Genomic DNA, 20,867 nt, shown 5'->3' on the forward strand with positions numbered 1-20,867 from the left:
ACTTATACCTGTTGAAATGCTCATTGAGGTTATGCAATAGTCCCTTCACTGGTGAGGTTTCCTGGGAGATGGTGACATTTGTAAATACAACTGAGAAGGGCTCAGCTGGTGCACTTCTCATAGGACCACAGAATCAGTCTGGTTGGAAAAGACTTCTGATCCCCACCACTCCCACTGGCCCCTGAGCACCTTTTGGTCCCCCACTATTCTGTGCTCATTGCTTCTTTACAAGGAGTCAAGAGCTGCTTCAGGTTCCAGCCTTGTTTGGGTGCCCATTTAGATGTCATTGCACCATGTACAACAAATGATGGTTATTCTGCCCATGGGTGCATCCTGCAGCCCACAGAAAGGTTTTCCAAGTGATCTTTGGAAAATGAAACTTTTTTCTGATGGGCCTTGTTTGTGTGAGGGGAGTACGGAGTCTTGTTCTCGCCCTGCAAGAAATTGATGGTCCCCAAACAGCTTTGGGTCTGTCAGACCTTCTTGCTTGGAGCCTGGGTCAGGCATGTGTTAGTCCAGAGGCAATTTGTCTTCCCTTTGCTTTGGATTTGCTGAGCAAATTGAGGGCTATTCTTTCTGGAGCAAAGTAAATACAGACACTTGGCTTGGAAACAGCTGCAGATTTCCCTGTGTTTGGACCTAGGGAAGTAATTCAGCAGAAGCAGGTGTGCATGAGAATGGAATGGGCATTGCCCACAACCGGCTCCAAAGGAAATAAACAGCCCCCAAAAAACCCAGCAGTGAAACAACTGCAAAGCAAACTGACCATCTCCTGTTTCGTGCTGTTCAGAGCTGATGCTGTTCATCCCTGAAATGGTGGAATTTCTCCTTCTCTCCCCTCCTTGCAGGTGCTTGGGATCCTGAGGCTCCATGGATGTATTTATCCCAGTGCACAGACTGAGCAGCTCTAATGAATCAAAACGTTACATAGCTTTATTTTAATGCTTTTGTCATCAACAGAAGAGCATTTGGGGCAACAGTATTCCCATGGATGTTATCTATGTTGAAACGGATATTGCTGTTCTGAAGCTCTTCCTCCCAGCACCCCTCCCTGTTGGGGGACCGGGAGAATACCTGTTGTCCCATCCATTGGCAGGAGGCTGCTGGCATTGGGAGAATGGGACTCTTCTCCTAGAGCTGTGAAGTCTTTGGTCTAGAAGATGTTTGCACAGTTCTTAAGATTAAGGTTGGAAAGCTTCAGAGCATTAAGTACAGAGTTGTGCTTCTTGGATGCTGATTCATAGGTATACAAGGAGGTCGGGGGGGATGATGGTAGTAAATGGAAGGTGACTAATGCCCTGCTGCAGGGAGCTGCAAGTTTGGGAGGAGATCCCCAGCATGATGCACTGGTTCTGCTATGGCTGGTGGTGCTGTGGAAGCTCTCACCCTTCCCTAAACATCTCTTTTCTTCCCCTAACTGTAGTTACATTTCCAGCAGATGGTGGGTCTGTTATATAACTGAGCAGAAGGCTTCACTACAAAATTTAGCCAAATTGGGCTCTTCTTCAGATAAGGCCAAACAATGTCTCAGTTTGGTCATTCACCTCCCTCCCTGTTCTACTTTGGGTTTGGAGGCCGGTGTTGTTCTAAGGGCTGAGATGGGTGGAAAACTCCTGGTGTTATTAATAACTTGCTTGGTGGGAAAGCTCAGAGATGAGACAAAGCCAAACAGGGGCTATTGTTCAAAGGTGTGGGGTTAGTGCCTGGGGTTGGGCTGCTGCATTGCTTCCAGACCTCCTAGCACTGAGCCCGAGGCTCCATCAGCAGAACCAAGGAAAGCTGCCAGAGCCTTTCCTTTTCTGCCCAGGCTTGACCCTGATATTGGCCAACCAAACATCTGGCTGTAGGGGAACAGGAGCCTTGAGGTTTTCCTCGTGTTGTTATAATTCAAGTCCGATGGGCTGTGATGTACTGCAGAAAGCCAGCACTGGGGGTGCTTGTTGCCTCCATCTGGAGGAGTGAGATGCTCCTGGGAAAGCAGAAAATAACTTCAGTTGGAGGGCATGCACAAGCCTGGAGGCAGAGCAGAGGAGAGCAGCAGCCCAGCTTCATGGTAGCTCCAAGCAGTTCAAATGCTAAAAGCCCTCCCTGGGTGCGCTCACTGCAAGGTGTTAGAATGCTCCCAGGGACAGCTTTTCCCCCTCCAAAATGTGAGGGATGTCCCAGAGCTGCTGTTAGAACTGATGTTCTGCTGGTACCTGATGCTGTGGCCATTGAAGGCTGTGTCCCCTTGTCCCAGTGAGTCGGCATTGCCATAACTACAAGCTGAACCACTGCACCAGCCTGATGGTTAAGTAGGTTTTAGTTTTACCATTTATTTACCCCAGATAAGGGTTTTCCCACTGCCTGCATTGTGAAAAGGGAGTGTATCGCAAGACAGTAAGGTCAGGAGTACTGTGAAATACGTAGTTGAGTAAGTTAATGGGCATTCACTTAATAAAAGCAAGGTGTAAGCAGGCACACGCTGCCTGCAGTGCCCTGCTGGGGGGTTTCTTTTCACCTTGTTCATGACTTAGAGCTGGCAAATGGGGAAACAACTTCCTGGTGGTTTGGTTTGGAGCGTAACATGCATGTTGCATTCTTGTGCCCCATCTACAGGACTGAAAAAACGTACAAGGAAGGCCTTTGGTATACGCAAGAAAGAAAAGGACACTGATTCCACGTAAGTCAATGATATCCAAAATGCATTAATAAGTAATGATGGCAGGACAGCTGCGCCAGGGCAGGAAGGAGCTGGGTGTGTTGGGGACATCTGCCATCCTCAAGTCATGGCTCATAGCAATGGCTGCATCAGAGCATTTCCTCCCCATGCACAGAGACCTGCAGCCATGCGTGCTCTGTAGTGCTGTGGGGACATGGGTATGTTTGCTGTGCATAGCGACGGTGAGCGGCGATCAGAAGCCCAGCTCTCCTCTGGGAGTTGCAGCAGATTAATCTCTGCCCACATACTGATGTGCACACCTGCTGGAATCTCTTCAGATGCAAATCCCATTGAAACAGGAGGGCCCATGGTGGGCAGTGGTGGCGCGGAGCTCAGCTTTGATGCTGGAGGGACTTTGGGTCCCTGGGCCACATCTGGAGAGGGGGATGGGCCACAGTCAGCAGAGGGGGATGGCTGTAGTGAAGGAAGTGGGAAACGACCCCTGAGATGAGAGAGGAGCACACGTGAGTGTCATGGTGATGTTTGATAGAACGGTGTTAATGTCCATCAAGTTAACCCAGCCCAGCAGCAGCTCCCTTTGGATTTTCTGTGGTGCCATGAGTCAGATGGCGATTTGTGGAAAATCTCTGGTAACACATAAATGAGGGGTCAGCCTGGATCCAACAAACACATCTTTGCTTAGCAGCCCCATGTCCTGGGCTGCCACTCAGTCCTGTGCTGCCTTGTGAAGCTACTTGCTGTGCCCCAGGGCCAAAGCCCCCAGAGGTGGGGATGATGGGGAGCTTTCAGCTCCACCTGTTTAAAACACCCACCCAAAGCTGAAGCGATGACACTTGCTGCATGGTGTCTGAATTGCTCACATACTTACTCCTACCAACTTCTGCAGCACAGGAGCACTTGATGTACTGCTGTATGTGCTGTCCTATAACAGGAGAGCGCAGCTGTGCAGAGTTCCTGGGGAGCTCACCAACAATTTGGCTTTGCTGGCAATGCTGTAGTGACAGCTCCAATTGCTGTGTGAGCATTCAAAGCACCACTTCTGCATTTCCTCAAGTGGGGCTGTGCTGGAGCTAACCCAGGTATCTTTTCTGTTCCTTGCAGGGGGTCACCGGACAGGGATGGCATCGTAAGTACTGCTCAGCGCTGCTCCACGTTAGCAGCTTTGTTGGCCTTCATGGGTGCTTATTTTGTGAACCACTTCCTTCTTAACATAGAAAATAAGTCTCCAAGTCCAGATGAAGGTGCTTAAATAATAATAATAGTTCAGGACTCTGTACAAAATGGATGCAGTGAAAATAGCCAGCAGGTGCTGTGCACCCTGCAGGGTGGCTCAGGTGCCTGGAGATCTCAGCTCCTGCTGAGCGCAATCGGCTCAGGGCAGCTTTTCTGTGGGTGGGGCTAAGGGCAAATCACCACACACCTGTCTCTTATATCAGTTTCACTTCTGTATTAAAATGAGATGAAAATGATAGCTGTTCTCGAGATGCTGCTGTTGTTCTTGGTTAGGGATAGAAATGGCCCCGCTAGAACCAGGCTGTGGAAGGAGCACTTTAGCTGCTTGATTTCCAATTTACTGTCAAGTATGTTGAGCCCAGACTGGGACTGTGTGGATTCAGGCATTAAAGGCTTAAAATAAGCCCTAGGGAGACATTCAGCAGGACAGCAGCACTGCGTGCCCAGCCCAGTGCCAGGGACACATGGCACCACTGTGCAGTGTGGCATCATACAGACACTGGGGTGCCACATTGCTCCTTCAGAGACATGTCTTGTTTCCTACATCTGGCCCAAGATCCTTGGCTTGGGGCTCACCTGCATTCCTCTGCCATTCATTCCTGGCTGTTAATTAGCGATTAAGAAGTCTGCAGCTCAGGTAGTGCATTAATCAAGGCTCTGCTCAGCAGTTAAAGCAAATAAACCCCAGAAAATCCAATGACATAGATTTCCGCATGTCACAAAACTCTGTAGTGAATAAAACTGCTGCGTTGAGCAATGCCAAATCTAATTTTGGAGAGTGAAAGCCCAGCTGACAGCTCCTCGGGCATGGCTGATGGTAGCACTGTGTGCAGATGGGGCAGGATCTCTGAGCTGGAAACCCAAACGTCACCTCCAACCCTTGGAGATGTGGGTTTTCCAGACAGCTTGCTTCCTTGTAGGACAGGCAGGGTTTGCAGTGCTCCAGTAAGCTGGAGGAAGCGGGAAAGCCATTTCTTTTTTTAATACCTAATGAGAGCTCTGAGCATTTTGAAACTGGCAGTGGAGGATGGAGAGATTTCAGTTTCCATCCTATAGCACGTTCTTGCAGAAAGCCACATTATGGTGAGGATGATAGTGCTGGGGCCAACCTGACTGCTGAATATAGCCCTCCTGGGGGGCTCCTTCCCTCCCTATAGAGACTCCACAGTGTTTGCCGATTCCTTTCATTTGTTCTTCTGTTTAAAACCAACCAACTGCCCGATGCATTAACCCTCTTTCTGCCCAACCCCAATCCATTCCAGCCTCTCAGCCCTCATCTCAATGAGCCACCTTGCCATAGCAAACCTGAGGGCACACAGGAGCAAGGAAAAAATAACTCGGTAAGGAACATGGTGCTTGGTTACAGCTACAGATGAGTTACTGAGAGTAGGCTGTAGTTCTTGTTTAGAGATCTAGACTGCAGGAAAATGTGGGTTAGGTTGAGTCAGGCCAATACCTGGGCCACAGAATTGTTGGATCATGCTGGTGCCATTGCTGTTGGGAAGAAAAGTGCATTGCTGGTGGCAGTCACCTCTGTATGACAGCAATCTGATGATGACCCCAAGCTTAGAAGTGAAGGACAGTGTTGTACTTGACTATTCTTGCTTTGCTCTCCATCAGATACACAGGACTTGGCACATGCTGTTGGGTGCTGATCGTAGGATGGGATTCCCTGAGCCTCACTAGCTCTGGGCAAGGCCCACTATAGAAAAAACTTTATAGCAGGGTTTGGTCATCATTTAGATGCTTGACTCCAAGGCTCTGTGGCCACTAAGGGAATATGGGCACGATGCAGATGTGGCTCTGGTGAGCAATGGATGCCTGGAGCACGGCTTGCAGCCTGAATGGCTGTGGCCTGGCTGCTTGTGATGGAGAATAACAACCCCAACTTTAATGCCATCTTTAAGGGAGCTTAAACCCAAGGGCTGGTTTAAAGATAGCCCCAAGACCCTTTGCTTGGCTTGTGTTGTGGTAGAGTCTCACCACATAGATGCACATGCATATATTCGTGTTCGCTTTTTTCCCCCTTCATTTTAAGTGTTGAAATCTTGTTTTCCCATGTGTTACAGAAGAAAACGAATGGGGCCCCCAATGGATTTTATGCAGAGATCGACTGGGACAGATACGTAAGTGTCTGAGGGCTCTGCCCCTTCCATGGGCAGTGCTCCTTTGTGAACCGCGTCCCTCAGCCCCACTCTTGTCTCTCTGCTCCAAAGCAGAAGCATACTCAGCAGAAATAGTGACTTCAGAGACGTTATTACAGATGTGCAAGGAAACTTAATCCTTCTCTGATGTGTATTCTCTTTTAAAGGAAAGGTTACTTAGGGACATGGTTTAGTGGGCATGGGGGGATGTGCTGATGGGTGGACTGGATGACTGCAGAGTACTTTTCCAAACTTAATGATTCCATGTGGAATCTCAATGATTGGAGAACTGATCCAGAAGGCAAGCTTATAAGGACCACTCTTCACTCTGTAGGTGAGGAGAGCACTAATCTGTGCTTCAAGGGCATTGGGTCCAACCGAAGACAAATGTGGCTTGCAATTGGGTGTGGGGGGAAAAAAAACTATTGTAACAACAACAGCAACAAAATCCCAGCAGCAGCGTTGATCCTTCCTGTTTTGTGCCCCATGCAGAACTCCCCAGAGCTTGATGAGGAGGGTTACAGCATCCGGCCTGAGGAGCCAGGCTATATCCTTTGTTGTGGACTTGACCTCTTGGCTAACCATCTGTAAGATGAACTGGGGTTCACAGAAAGGCCACTGACTTCATGGGTTTTTCTTATTTTCCCCTTTTATTCTCCTTGGAGCTCTTACTCTGCAGCCCAAACCAGCTCCCAGAGAGTGTTATCTGTAGCAGTGGAGCAGGGGGCATGTTTAAGAGTCTTTGATCCATGCTATGACTTGAGCAGGCTCTCCTGGGCAATCTCATGCCCTCTACTTTGTTATGATCTACAGATTCATAATGTGTCCTGTAAGGGGTGAGGAAACTAGGATGCAGCCTGTGCATTCTGCATGTGTGCCAAGCTTGGGGCTAATAGCATCCTTGTTCACAGCTGTAGGAAGCTGAGTGAACAAACAGGATTCCACCTTCTGCTGATGGAGGGCTTTGTCCCCATCAGAGCTGAGGAAGGATGGACGTGCACCAATGCAGACCTTGCTAGGCTGCAGCAGAGCAGTCTTCTTACCCACCTCCATGGGTAGTGCAGGAGGGCTTGTCCCTGCAGCTGCTCCTGCTGTTGAGGTCAGGGATGAGTGCTTTAGAAATGCTCAGTTCCCGTTTTGCAGTGAGATGTGAGGTTTTGACCCATTGCTGAGCTGGTGGGCGCTCCTGATCCCCAAGCAAGCTTCCTTAGCTGCACTGCACCCACCAAAGGGAAGCACTTCTACTCCTCCAGTGAGTCTGAGGAGGAGGAAGAAGCCCACAAGAAGTACAACATCAAGATCAAACCGCTGCAGGCTAAGGACATCCTGAAGAGCGCGGCGACGGTGGATGAGCTGAAGGCATCCGTAGGCAACATTGCACTTTCTCCATCCCCTGTGGTGAGTTGTCCATGTCCTCAGCTCTTCTCCTATTTGCTTGCTTTGGCCCAGGGAGCCCCTTCCCTTGGGTGTGAGTGAGGAACCTTGACTCTGGGTCATTGTCACCTGGATCCATAGAGAGTGGTGATGGAGACTGATAGCAACATTTGAGCTGGGGAATGTCTGTGGGGCTCTCCATAGTGCTGCTGTAGGATGCTTCCCACCCAGGGTTGTCTGAAAGGAGCAGCCATGTCTGCTCCCTGGTATGAATGCTGCTACCCACTGGTTTTCCTAAGGCTTGTTGAGATCGTCATCGCATCCCAATCTGTTCTGCTGGGAACAGATCTGCGAGTTTTGCTTTTTTGATAGGCTTCAGAGTGGGCTATGGAGTCTCTGCAGCTGAAGCTGTTCAGGGTTTATCCTCAGCCCTCATCTGAAGTGTGAATCAGACTCAAATAGAAACCAAGGTGAAATAAAATCCTCATTTTATTTCTCCTTCCCAAATCAATGCAATGTCACTAAGCTCACAGAACGGCACTGGGAGAAGCTGATGCCTTCTGTTCACAGATGCAATCCTTTCGGTTCTGTGTCAGCCCCTTACAGAAGATATCTGATTTTCTCTTTTTATTTTGTTGTGTTTTTTTTCTGCATACTTTTAGAGGAAAAGTCCGGTAAGAAATCCTTTTTTTTTTGCTTACATACTTTTAATACAGCCTTGACTCGTGTGCTCTGCTTTCCTGACACCTGTTCTGCATGTCTCTGGAACTAGAATGTAAAGGCAAATAACAAATCAGACAGCTCTGGAAGGAGTGATTTCATTGCTGTCTTTCACCCTTGGGTTTAACTTGGAGGCGGTGGTGCCCCATTCCTCCAGATACCCAAGGTCAGGGATGGGGCTTTGAGTGCCTATGGAGCTGAGGGTGTCCCTGTTCACTGTGGGGTGTGGGACCAGATGGCCTTCAAAGGTCTCCTCCATCTCAAACAGTTCTGTGATTCTGTGGATAGGAGCTGGTTGTGCTTCCTTGAGATGTGTGTAGTCAACATGGGGCATTCCACGTGCTCTGTGGGAAGACTGGGACTGGTGCTGGATGAGATGTGTAAGGGCACAGCTTTCCCTGAGCAAGTTCTACGCACGTCCTTGTGCACCAGGATGTAGTGGAAGGCAGGAAAGTGCATCTGTGGTTTGTGGCCACAGTGCTGGTGTGTGCAGCAGTGGTGTTGCCCTCATAAGGACTTGGTGTGAGGCCATTCTGAGCCCAAATTGGGAAAATGCTCTCTGTTTGGGGGTACCAGGCTCCCCCTCTGCTTGTGCTCCATTGCAGGAGCTGACCCAGGGCATCAGGATCTAAGGTGTTCAGTTGCCAAAATACCAGAGTGCATCAGGAGGGCAGGTGTGGGGCATGCTGTGTGCCTGGATTCTGGGTGTCTGTGCCCACCAGCACTGCAGCACAGAGGAACCCCAAAAACACCCTGAGAACAGCTCTGCATGGGCACTGCCCTCCTTGTAGGCAGAGAAAGAGATGGCCAAGCATCAGCATGGGGCTGCTTGTAAAGCTGGGGGAGGAGCATCCCAAGGGTCCCAACCTTGAGTTGTCAAGCAGGGATGCTCCCTGTCCCTGGGGTGCTAACCCAGGCATGGTGCCACATTGGTGCTGACGCATCCCTCTCTGACCAGGTGTCTGTTCTCTCTCCCTTCTCGCTGACCACAGCGGCGCAGCCCGGTAAGCTCCTTCCTTGCTGCCTTCCTTGCTGCCTTTGGCCATGAGTTTGTGCAAGTGGTGATATTGCAGTGCTCAGGAGGGGGGCATGGGGAGCTTGTACTGCATGCAGGTGCTGCATGTTGGTGTGGCAAGAGTGGGGCTTTAGGTCACTGACCATGCATTATTTGGCTTAGATTGGTCCCCAATCCATCAAAGGTGAGGATGCCTCCCATTGGCACCCACTGGGTTGGAGTGACAGCTGTCAGCTGTGTGCCAGGGCAACTGTGAACCCGGGGCTGCCAGAAAATGGGTTTATGGGATGCAAAATCCTCTTGCTAGGCTCTGTCTGCTCCCTGTGTGCTGGGAGCAAACCTGATTTCCTAGTGCGTACGTGTGGGTGGGCATCTCTCAGCCAGTTTCTGCCCTGTGTGCTGTGCTGCTGCTGTGGGTTCTGATTGCGATGTGCCTGTGTCCCTGCACACCCCGCTGACCTCCTGTGTTTGTAATTCCAGGGGATGATTAAGAGGAATTTATCCAGTAAGTATGTCCTAAGTAATTAGTGCAGACAGCTTGGTGGTGGCGGCCTTTACAATTTATTTAATAAAGGGAAGGGGGGGAGGGTAGGTTTGCTGTGGCAGAAATGATGGCACCCAAATGTCCCCTTAAGGAAGGCCATATGGACATCCCTGGGGTGCCATGTAGCAGAAGCACAATCATTTACTACAGAACCAGTAGCTGAATTAAGCCCAGACCTTTCTCTACCTGCACCTCACTAGTGGGCTTGGCATGGGATGTGGGGGGAGATGTGGGGTGGGGGCACAGCTCTAACCCTGCTCTGTCTGACCTTGCACAGGTGAGGAGATTGCACGGCCTCGACGCTCCACACCCACGCCGGACCCCAGCAGGTCAGTACAGGGGATATGTGTGTACACACACACACATACACACACACACACACACACACACAGCACACATCTGCAAAAGCTTGCTTGGGCATCACCCAGCATAAATGCCCCATGGCTCCATAGAGTCCATCAGTAGGGCTCTCCACTATGGCTATATCATCCAGATGTGACTCGAAGCACCTTAGCACACAATCTCATGCACACCATAAATCTAAACTTCACTGCTCCCTGCACCAGCAAATACACGTTTGTGCTCAAGAACAGCTTCTCGCTGCACACTGTGAATGCTGTGTGCCTCTGTCCTGCAGCAGGAAGCCCCCAGAGGACCCGGCCGCGCTGGCACCGCTCTTTGGGCCCCCACTGGAGTCAGCATTCGAGGAGCAGAAGCTGGATGGTATGAGGGATGGGTGCAAGCCCCAATGCAATGAAAAGCTCGGCTTAAACCTTGGAGCAAAGCTGTCCCTGTGTGTGGCTCTGCACACATAGCCTAGGAGAAACGGTGTGCGATGCTTCAATGAGTTATAGCAGAGTTGGGTTTTTGTTCCCCATCTGTGTAAATGCACTTTGTTTGATACCTGGGTTATTTTCTGCGTATCCTAAAATTCCAGAGGATGTCAGTAATTAATTCAGTGTTTCACTTAATGCAATAAGCCTCCAAAGACACAAATTGGCATTGTTTTGTTTGCCAAGCATCGTGAGTGTCAAACTAATTGCACGTCCTATTTAAAAAGCAGGCGGCCCTGTAGTTATCTAACATTACAGGGAAAATAAATGCCTTTAATTAGTGGGGGGTTGCTGTCAGGGCTTGGTTTCCTCTCCTTATGAGCTTCAGATGAATGTACCTTAACTGCTCCTTCTGGTATTTGTAGGAAAAAGGCTTTATCATCTCCATTGCATGTCTATTGATTTGCTCTCTTTTCCCAGCTCCTCTGGACCAGCCTGAGATCTGGGGTTCCTTCCAGCCCAACAGCACTGAGTCCCCAAAGCTGCAGAGACCTTTTCCAATCGGAAGTAAGTTGACAGAAGACAAACACGTCTACATACGTGATCCCAAACCTTCTGCTGATGCTGCTGGCTCTAGATAGTGCTGGGAGAGCAGCCCAGTGCTGTGTAGAGGAGGCAACAGGAAAGCAGTGCAAACCATTCACAGAGATTTTCTGCCACCTTCCTTGAGTGCTTTGCCTTCAGCTGGGCATAGAATTGGTTTCCTCATAGCACACTGAGCCAAGGGTGAAGGGGCTGTTGGGGGGGAGGGGGGGTCATGTTGGATACTGGGAGAAATCTCTTCTAAAGAGTGTGCAGCACTGCACAGCTGCCCAGAGGGTGGTGGGCATCCTCATCCCTGGGGCTGTCCAGAGCTGTGAGGATGTGGCACTGAGGGAGGTGGGCTGTGGGTGGGCATGGGGAGCTCAAAGGGCTTTTCCAACCCAAATGATTTCATGCTCTCCTCTCTTTCCCTCGCAGCTCCACCACCACTGCCGCCCAAGAACGTCCCGGCCACGCCGCCCCGCACTGCATCACCCCTGACGGTGGCACCAGGTAAAGGCCAGGCACTCAGCTCCTAGCACGTGATGTTGTGCGGCCGGATCCGGACCTGTGGGGTTGTCTCTCCCTGGGTCATCCCATACAGCTGCTGCATTTCAGATGTGGATTTGTCCCCTGTGTGTCATGTGTTGCGTCCGTGTTGTTTCAGCAGACATTGCATTCAGGGCAATGCTGCAAAGACGTTGCTGGTCCTGAGCTGGCGTTGCTCTGGCTCAGTTGCTGCTCTCTGCTCCCCATGCTGTTGGTGTCGGTCACTTTGAGGAGAGAAATATAAAGCCAGCCTTAAATGCTGCTCTGCACTGGCAACTTGGGCTGCTCCTGCCTGCCGTGCCCTCCCAGGCTGTGAGCAGGGAGTGTGTTGCACCATGAGTGAAGGAAAGCTGAGTGAGGCACTGGCATGCTGCTGGGGTGAATCCAGTGCTTTGTAAGCATTCAGAGGATAGTGCTGCTTGTAGAAAGGGGTTGCAGCTCCTGGTCCTCCAAGCTGTGCTGTGTGAGGTCAGGCATCCTCCTGCACAGCACTCATGCAAAATGCAGCTTTGCTCCATGTCCCTGAGCTGCAAACAGCGAGCAGAGCAGCAAACTGTGCTGGGACAGGAGCGTGGGCACTGTGCTGTGCTGGGGTGTGTGATGGAGCTGTGCAGCCAGGTATGGTCAGTCATGTGTGGTGGTGGTGGCAGCTCAGAGAGCGAGCAGAGAGCCACCAGAGCTTCATCTGCTGCTGGCTGCAGATACATACACCCCGTGTGCTGTCCTGTGCTGCATGCCCTTTGCCAGTGAGAGTGTCAAACCAGCATGTGTTAATGTATATATTTATATTTGTGTGTATAAATATATATACGAGTGAAGAGTGCAAGAGAGCTTCGGTTTGCTGTGCTTACTGTGTGAGTCTAATAGCTAACTAATAATTCCTGGTGATGATAATGACGCTGTTTAGCTGTGACATGATGAAGGCTGCGTGCCAGCTGTAAATGGTGCGTGGGAAGGAGTGCCTTGTATGAGGCAACCCGTGGGGCCAGGCGGCTGCATGCTCTCCTGTGCAGTGTGTGTATTCCAACCGAGTGTGTTTTGCGAATGACGTCCCCCAGCAGCCGATAAGCCACGTGCTTGGCAACGTGCTTTCAGCATCCCTCTAGAAAGCGGCTGGCGCCAAGCCCCGCGCCACCGCAGCCCACTTAATGCTAAGCTTAAACCCACTGCTTTGACCACAGGAGGTGACCAGCCAGCCACGGAGGCCAAAAGTGACAAACCGCCATCCATCAATGACTTGGACAGCATTTTTGGCCCCGTGCAATCCCCCAACTCTGTGGCTGCTCACGCGGAAAACAAGTGGGTCAATTTTTCCGATCCATCCCCGGAAAACACCACAGCGGTGCCGAGGCCCCGGGAGCCGGCAGCGTCCCCCCCGGTGGCGACGGGCAGCCCAGGGGCTGAGCCGCCCCGCGCCCTGCCCTCCCCGCTGCGCCTGGACGAGCTGCAGAAGAAGGCTTTGGAGCAGCCCTATGCGAAAGAGGAGAACGCGGAGCCGGCGGTCGCCTCACCCAAGGAGTTTGGGCCGGGACAAAGAGCCACCCCGCCGCCCCCTCCGCCGCCCACCTACCGTACGGTCGTGTCATCCCCTGGGCCGGGTGCCGGCAGCGGAGCAGGAAGCCCCAGCGGTACGTCCTGCTGCCCCGCGCTGCTTCCCCTGCCCTTGGCCTCCGTGTAGTCCTCCTCCCTGCTCCCCACTGTGTCTGGTGTCGGATGGGTCTGAAAGCCTTCCCAAAGCCTGCCTTCCCAAAGCTCAGTGCTCCATCAACCCTTCCCTGCCTTTGCTTTGCGTGTACACCCAATGTCTCTGGGCAGAGGGAGGCTAGATCTGCAGCTGTGTCATCTCTAGGCTCCAAAGTGAACAGAGGCACAAACACTCCAGGCAAATCATCTCCTTGCCTAATAATCGTGCAGCTTTTTTAGCCTGCTTGTCACGCACCAGCACTGTGGGGCTGCTGTGATCTCAGCAGGTGAGTGGGTGAATGCAGTCCCAGTCTGCCCTGCCTTGGTTTTGGGAGCAGGCAACCACAGCTGGGTTTTGAGAAATGGCTTTCAGAACGTGTGTTTCAGAGGGACAAAACCTGATAGCTTTGTCTGATGTGTGCTGCCTGCCTGGCTTCACCTGCTCAATTATAAATGTGTGTCTGCTGGGGCAAGCAAGCTCGGAGAGGTCAGTTTACACCAGGGCTCTGAGTTTGAGAAGCTGCAGCCTTCTTGTGTTGTGTAAGGGCAGAAGGGAGGCCCTGCACCAGGACTTGTGCTGCTCACAGACTCATAGAATATCCTGAGTTGGAAGAAACCCGTAAGAATCATTGAGCCCAACCCCTGGAACATCCTCACCAGCTGCCGTCCTGCATGGAGACCTAATCCAGGATCGACCTTTGTCCCACTGCTGTTACCAGCTTTACATCAAGAGCAATGGGTTGGAATTGGTCCCAATTGCTTGAATGGCAATCCCACACTGCATGGTGTGTGAGGGAGGTGATAGGACCCCTCTGCTCCATGTGTGGTTGGAGGAGCTTGGGTGTCCATGCAGCTTTGCTTTCCCTGTGAGTGTGGCTTGGCTTTCTGGCAGCACTGTAACTTCATTGTGCTGCTCTCATAAGGTGCTGGGGGTTGGTGGGGGTGGGATGGGGACTCTGGGGGTTGCAGCCCCTATCCCAGTGGGACCACTCACAGCTGGAGCTTCTCCAGGAGGTCACAGTGGGACCATTGAGTTTCTTCATTAATTATTTCCTGCCACTGTGATGGCTGAGCTGCACTCACTGAGCTGAGGCTGGGGGATGTGATGGTGGGACAGGTGGAGAAACTCCCCTTGGTGTGAGAAAGGAGCTGTCTGCAGCCTGACTCCTCATTCAGAGCATCCTCGTCTCTTACCTAAGTTACTTTCTGTCTCCTTTCTGCATGCTTTGCAGACTGCTGGCTCTTAGTCCTGACCAGTCCGAGGTGGGAAAGTGAGCTGTAAATATGCCAAATGTTGAAACGTGCACATAAAAACAGTACAAACCTTCATAAAGCTGCATCTGGTAGCGGTGGGATGTCGGTCTGCATCCCTTCCTGCTCCTGTGCTCTTCCTCAGTGTTGAGGTCTGGGTTGCTGTCAATCAGACCTGGTCCACCTTCGGGGTGCTGGGGGGCCTGATGTGCTCCTACATGGGCATCCCGTGGGGGTCTGGGTTCCACCATGGCTAGGCAAGGGCCCAGAGTACGAGCAGATTCCTGCTGGGTCATGGTGCAGTGCTGATGACTTTTGCTGCAGAGGGACCTTACGAGGGGAAGAATGAACATCTCTGGCTCAGACCTGACACCTGGAAGAGCTTTGGCCAGCTGGTGGCAGGACAATTCTTTTGGATCAGATACATGTGTGGATCCATCATGTGACATTGAGTGCTGCTGGATTACCTCTGAATAATTCTGGTTTGGCTTTGACAGTGACAAGGGGGGGGGGGGGAATAAATCAACCTTTGGCACCCAAATTAGGCTTCTAAATAAGAACAGCTCAGTTTTCAGAGATGCTTGGATGAGTGCCTGGGGTTTACGTTCTTTAAACAAACCTACATCTCATCTCAGCACTCAGTTACATTGGTCCAAGTTCCATAGGCTTAGCTTTGGTGTTTTCTTACTATGAGCTCTCATTCAAAAATCTCAATGAGCTGTTTATCTTCTAAGAGGAGAAATACCAAGCTAGAAGCATTGTCTTACTGTCCGCTCAAGCAAAACATGCTGCTCCAAACCAGAGTGTGCTCCTGCAGCCCGTGGTGCTGGTAACCAATGCTGGGTAGTTGGGTGCTACGATATCAGGGCACCGTTGCTGTGCTGCAGGTCCACTTCTATTGGGCAGCAGCTGTCTGCGACCACTGCACAGTGCTGGTATCACCTAACTTACCCTGGGAGGAAGTCTATCCATGGAACAAAGAGATCTGCTGGGTTTCCTCTTGAGTGACAAAGTTTCTGTTTGGAGGTGAAAACGTCAGCTTTCCCAGCACGGCCACAGCTGCCAGTGACCACACGAGCCGTGAAAGCATCGCCATCTTCTTCATGGAAGCTCTCCAAGAGTGCTGGCAGCGCTCCCAGCAGAGCTGATAAGGTTGCTTTTCTACCCTTCCCATCCCTGTTCTGCTTCATTGGGACAAAGCCACAACCCTGCCCAGCCTCCCCTCTTCCCGTGGCTGGGACTGACCCCACAATGGCCCTGTGCACTGCCCTGGGATCTGCAGACGCCCAGCGAGAGCTGTGCCAAGACAAATGGAGGCACAAGGTGGTTTTGTGGGACTCTGAGGAAGAAGAACTCAAACTTCTTTTCTTGCTGACACGAACTGTCAGGATGGAGGGGAAGAAGTGCCCCTTCCCTGCAGCTCTTGGCACAACAAAAGCTGTTGCAGGTGGAGATTTCGTTCCCAGTGCATCACTTTCTCCTGCTTGGGTAAATCTGCCAGACTCTGGGTACTGGGGTGACCTCTGAGAGCACTGCAGCAATCGTGGTACTCTGCTGTGCCAAGCTGCCGCTCTGGAACAGCCATCATGGGGGAACTGATGTGGGAACACCCTGTCCCCTCCTCACCAGCTCCTGGAGCAGGATCTGTGTGCTGACGTGCTGCTGATTCCCCGTCTCTGTTGCAGGCTCCTCGTCCCCAGCTCGGCCCGGCACACCACTGGCTGCCTGCGGCACCCCGCCACCCCCACCACCACGACCCCCATCCCGGCCCAAGCTGCCCCCCGGCAAGCCCTCCGTCGCAGACCTGGTAGGTGCAGCATGCTTGTATTTGCAGGGGCTGCTCGCAGGTTTTGTTTTTGTTTTTGCTATTTGTGCACGGAAACAAATCACGTGTGGGAGAACAGCAGCGAGCTGCATCCTGGAGGTGCAAGGGTTGGGTCAGCCTGGGGTTAGCGGGTATAGAGAGGGTGGAATATTGCTCCTGTATGAAAAGGGATATGGCAACCAGAATGAAGGATGGGCTGCTGGGATGTGAAACAGCACAGGAAGTGGGGACAGGAGCAGCGAGACCATACCTGCCTGATACTGCTTACATGAAATGCAACCCTCCCCACAGGGGTCCCAGGCGGTCAGAAGGTGGGGTACACCACAATGACATCTTCAGCAACAGCTTCTGTTTGTTTAATACAAATGCTCAGTGCATATTTTCTTTAACCTTGTGTTATTTTATGTTTTTCTCCAGTCCAGGCCTTTTAGCCCTCCAATTCACTCATCCAGTCCTCCTCCGATAGCACCTTTAGCCCGTGCTGAAAGTACTTCTTCCATATCTTCCACCAATTCCCTGAGTGCAGCCACCACTCCCACAGTTGGTAAAAATCCTACAGCACTGCTTTTTCTTTCACCTTTCCTTCCTCTAAACGGCTGTGAGAGAGCCCTCAGCCCCTTTTGGTTTGCTAGCTCGATCGTTGGGTTCATACTCATTCATCTTAACAGGTTTTCAGATGCAAAAGAGGATGGGGGCTGGGTGTGGAGGGTCATCAAGGTGATGTTGTCAGGGAGGCTTTCCCCAACAAGTGTTTGGGGAAGGCAGAGCTTATCACCAAGTGCAAAACAACATGGAACACGCTTGTGGTCTGTAAGGTTGGTCAAAAGCAGCTCTTTGCTGGGGTGCTCATACCCTGGAAGGGAGGGAGGCTGGAAGCCAGATGCTGGGATCTGGGAAGCAACAACTGTTTGATCACTTTGAATGTCTGAAATATGCATTTCCCCTTAAAGTAGGAGTGGGAAATGGGGTCTCGGCAAAGGCTCTTCAAACCCTTTTGCTTCACACATTTTCAGTCATAACAAGGTGCTGCTTCTGGAGGAAATGTCCTCAGAAACACGTTTCTTGCTCAACCCATCAGGTGCCCATGTGGCATGGGGGCACCCTGCAGATACTCCATGTCTGGCTGTCAGCTCTGAGGTCTGTGCTCTGGGGGTGCTGCCTCCCCCTGTGCCACCTTCCCTGTCACTTTGCCTGCGCCCTCATCCCTGCAGCTCCATTTTGACCAGGATCACATCCTGCTTCCTTTTCTTTCCGTGGCTTTTCCTGTTGGTTGTCCTGTTCTGATGATGTGCCGGTGCACTCAGTGGGGATGTCCCATGGCACTGCTGTGCCACAGGCTGGCAGCAGCTGGGACCTTCTCGACAGGAGCAGGTTGGATGCTAGAGAAGATTGTTAGAGAAAGAAACATCTGAAAAAAAACACGAATTTGTTTATGTGTGTGTGTGCTTGGCAACAGTGTGAGGCACTCCATGGGATCTCCTAATATGAGGCCATTGGGAATGGCAGCACTGCCTCCCCCCGCGTCTCCATCCCTCTGGGACTTCATGCTGGAGGTGTCTTGAATGTGTCTGTTCAGCCCCATGTATCTATTCAGCACATCATGGTGCTGCAAACTCACACCTAGTGCACTGGCTGCCGTCCTACCAGTGGGCATGAGGGGACGGAGGCTTTGGTGGAAGACACAACTGGGTAAGGGGCTGGTGGGGGCCAGGAGGAGTTGCTAAGAAGTTTGGACTGTGCTCATTGCCAGCAGCCCCTGCCCTTGTGTGGATTTCCCCCTGGGATGAGCATGAAGTATCTCCTCTAGGTGCTCACTTTTACATATACATTTTCCCCTTTCCCGTATAATTTCATGACTTCTTTACGATGTTTTGCAATGCTCACTGTGTACATCCCAGTCCCAAGCTCCAGGCAGGGGCAGGCATCACTGCGATGCTTCCCCTGCCCCAAGGGCTGCAGCCCCTCGTCAGAGCAGGCAGTGCTCTCAGTGCATGATCTGATGGCGCCTGGGGATGTCCACTTCCACCATGATGCTCCCAGAGCAGCAGCGTCCATCAGAGCTCATCCAAGGGTGCTGGGAGCGGTGGTTCTATTGCGTGTCCCTCATGCTGTGCTGGTGTGCTTCCGTCCTGGTTGCATGTGCGGTCACTTACTACAAAGAAAGAAGCTGTTGTGTTTGTGCCAGCGAGCGTGCAATTATTTTTTCTCGTTAAAATTCCTCTCCTTGTGTTTCTGTTGATAGATTGCACTGCTTGATTTCACTTGGGATTTGTTTTCTCGTTGTTTTTCATTCTTACTCTCTTTTTGCGTTTCTCCCGTTCACGTGGTCAGAAGAGGCTGCCCTGTGACAAAGTGCCCACGTCTGCACTTTGGGGAAATCTGGCCTGAAAGTGGCCCTGGTGACAAAAGGCACTGAGGGGTCACACGCCATCACCTCACGCATTCCAAAGGAAAGGGTTCGTTCAGCAGCTCAGATGCCGTTCTCCCCCAGGCCCATCACTTCAGCAGCACTGGTTTCAGGTGCTGCTCCTTCTCCAGCAGTTTTGGGGTGGTGTGAGTGCAGCTGACCGGTGACGGTTCCAGTCGGGCACCTGCTGCTCCATGTGTGTGTGTCCACCTGGAGCTGTGTGCCCTGAGATTCACATTGCCGTGCTGCAGACTGGCCGCACACGCTTCCCTGGTCGTGCCCATCATGATGTCCCCACGGGATGCAGTGTTGGTACAGTCTGAGGCACCCGATCCTCTCCATCCATAGGCAACAGGAGAAAATCCAAAGAAATCCTTTCCAAATGGGCAGAGATTCCCTTCCATTGGGCTTCCATAGCTTTGCTTCCTGCTTTGTTCTCCAAGCAAACCTTGAGTTTCAGAGCCCGCTCCCGTCCCGCACGCTCTTGGCTTGCTGCGCTCCCTGCCCCATAGCGAGATGGATGTCCTGCTCTGTGACTCACTCTGTGTCCTTCTCTCTCCCTCTCCTGAACCTTCCCCATCCCGCTTCACCTCCCGGCCATACAGAGAATGAACAGCCTTCCCTCGTTTGGTTTGACAGAGGAAAGTTTTATTTGACTTTCGAAGGTAAGTAGTGCGCAGGCTCAGCTGCCGCTCGCTCCCCGCTCACTCGCTGCCCCGGGCTCCCCCAATGCTGCGGCCCAATGCTGTGCCAGGTGCTATGGCTGCTTTGGTTGGGTTGATGCCATTCGTCAATGAGCTGTTTCCCTGTTGGTTTACTTTAAAAAAGAAAAAGAAAAGATTTAAAAAGAAAAAAAAAGGAAATATCTCAGTACCTGGGCTGAATGCCATGGAATTGCTCCAAAAGCACCGGTGCTGCCAGGAATAGGACCGTCACTCCAGGCTTGTGGCACCCCTGGGAAACCGCAGGCATTGCACACGCTGAGACCCGGCCAGGTAAAGCCATCCCCTACAGTTATCCTGCTTGCTGCCTGCAAGGCAGGGCTTTGGCAGGCAAGTCCTGAGCAAAACCAGATGCTTAGAAACACACACAATTCTTTTATTTATTTATTATTATCTTTTTTTTGTCCATCAAATTGATTCTGCCACCTTTGAGCTTTCTTGCCCCGCCACCCAGCACAAGGGAATGAGCATCCTGCAGCTGACATGGCTACATGGCTCTGGAATCCCCGTGGCTCTTGCATTCCCATGGGTCCTGGTCCCACGACAGGGTGTGCACAGCCTTGAGCAAAGTGCTTTTGGTGAGGGCGATGCCACAGCAGCATTGGGCAGGGGTCAGTGCTGCTGAGGGGCAGTGCTTCTTCTCCTTTTCCATCGGGGCAGCTGCTGGCCCCTTCCTCCCAGTGCTCACTTAAGTCTTGCTTTTTCCCGGAGCTGGGTTCCTGTCCTCCCTCCTCCTCCTCACTGGATTGGGTTTACAGCCCTGTGAAGACCCGGGGGGATTTGTGTGGTTTGGGCTCGTAATGGTTATCTGATCTTTTTTTGCTGCTGGATCTGAAGTTCTGGGGGTCACTGTGGCAGCGCTTCTGGTCGGGGTTCCTTTTGTTGCTGTTGTTTCTTTTTGGCTCTGGGCAGAGTATTTGCGTACCGTGGGGTAATTTGTCTGCACTGGTGATGCTTGGACAGTGCTCAGCCGGCTTCGCTCCTTCCCCTCTATTCTGCGCCATCATTCAGGCAACAGAGAGGCAAACCACCCCTGTGTGTGACATCACTGTGATGGGAAACCTGCCCCACTCCCAGTGGATAACAGCAAATGAACCCAGTGGGCTCTGAAGCCCTGCTGGGTGGATGCTGATCTCCTGCGTTGTCTCTTTCCTTGGCCAAAATGAAATGTATCCAAAAATGACTCCAGAAGCAGGAGCTCATTGGTCCCGTAGCATGTACTTAAACCAGTCTTCCTTCTTCAAATGGAGCGGTCAGGCGCTGGGACGGGCAGCCCAGGGAGCAATGGATCCTTTTCCAACCTTTTCCAACCTTGATCCTATGATTCTAAGTCAAAGCTTGTTGTGGAAGATTTACTGATTACTCTCTGGGTTTGTTAGAATA

At 51.7% G+C, this 20,867-nt stretch overlaps 1 protein-coding gene across 3 annotated transcripts in view; it reads left to right on the forward strand.

Annotated features, from left to right (window-relative positions):
* SGIP1 (SH3GL interacting endocytic adaptor 1) overlaps positions 1 to 20,867 on the forward strand; it is a 32,985-nt gene that overhangs the window by 5,060 nt on the left and 7,058 nt on the right. Inside the window, exons 2-16 of one of the 3 annotated variants that reach the window (XM_072343850.1) lie at positions 2,599 to 2,662; positions 3,764 to 3,788; positions 5,158 to 5,235; positions 5,965 to 6,021; positions 6,532 to 6,586; positions 7,262 to 7,437; positions 9,629 to 9,653; positions 9,970 to 10,021; positions 10,330 to 10,415; positions 10,946 to 11,032; positions 11,486 to 11,560; positions 12,778 to 13,224; positions 16,216 to 16,337; positions 16,773 to 16,899; positions 19,368 to 19,427. In XM_072343850.1, coding sequence (XP_072199951.1) covers positions 2,599 to 2,662; positions 3,764 to 3,788; positions 5,158 to 5,235; positions 5,965 to 6,021; positions 6,532 to 6,586; positions 7,262 to 7,437; positions 9,629 to 9,653; positions 9,970 to 10,021; positions 10,330 to 10,415; positions 10,946 to 11,032; positions 11,486 to 11,560; positions 12,778 to 13,224; positions 16,216 to 16,337; positions 16,773 to 16,899; positions 19,368 to 19,427 — 1,536 coding nt within the window. Of the gene's footprint in view, positions 1 to 2,598; positions 2,663 to 3,763; positions 3,789 to 5,157; positions 5,236 to 5,964; positions 6,022 to 6,531; positions 6,587 to 7,261; positions 7,438 to 9,083; positions 9,138 to 9,628; positions 9,654 to 9,969; positions 10,022 to 10,329; positions 10,416 to 10,945; positions 11,033 to 11,485; positions 11,561 to 12,777; positions 13,225 to 16,215; positions 16,338 to 16,772; positions 16,900 to 19,367; positions 19,428 to 20,867 lie in introns of those variants that run through there. The other 2 variants (XM_072343848.1, XM_072343849.1) reach the window with 2 other exon arrangements.

This window comes from Excalfactoria chinensis, chromosome 8 (genome assembly GCF_039878825.1).
Source record: "Excalfactoria chinensis isolate bCotChi1 chromosome 8, bCotChi1.hap2, whole genome shotgun sequence".
NCBI classification, from domain to species: domain Eukaryota; kingdom Metazoa; phylum Chordata; class Aves; order Galliformes; family Phasianidae; genus Excalfactoria; species Excalfactoria chinensis.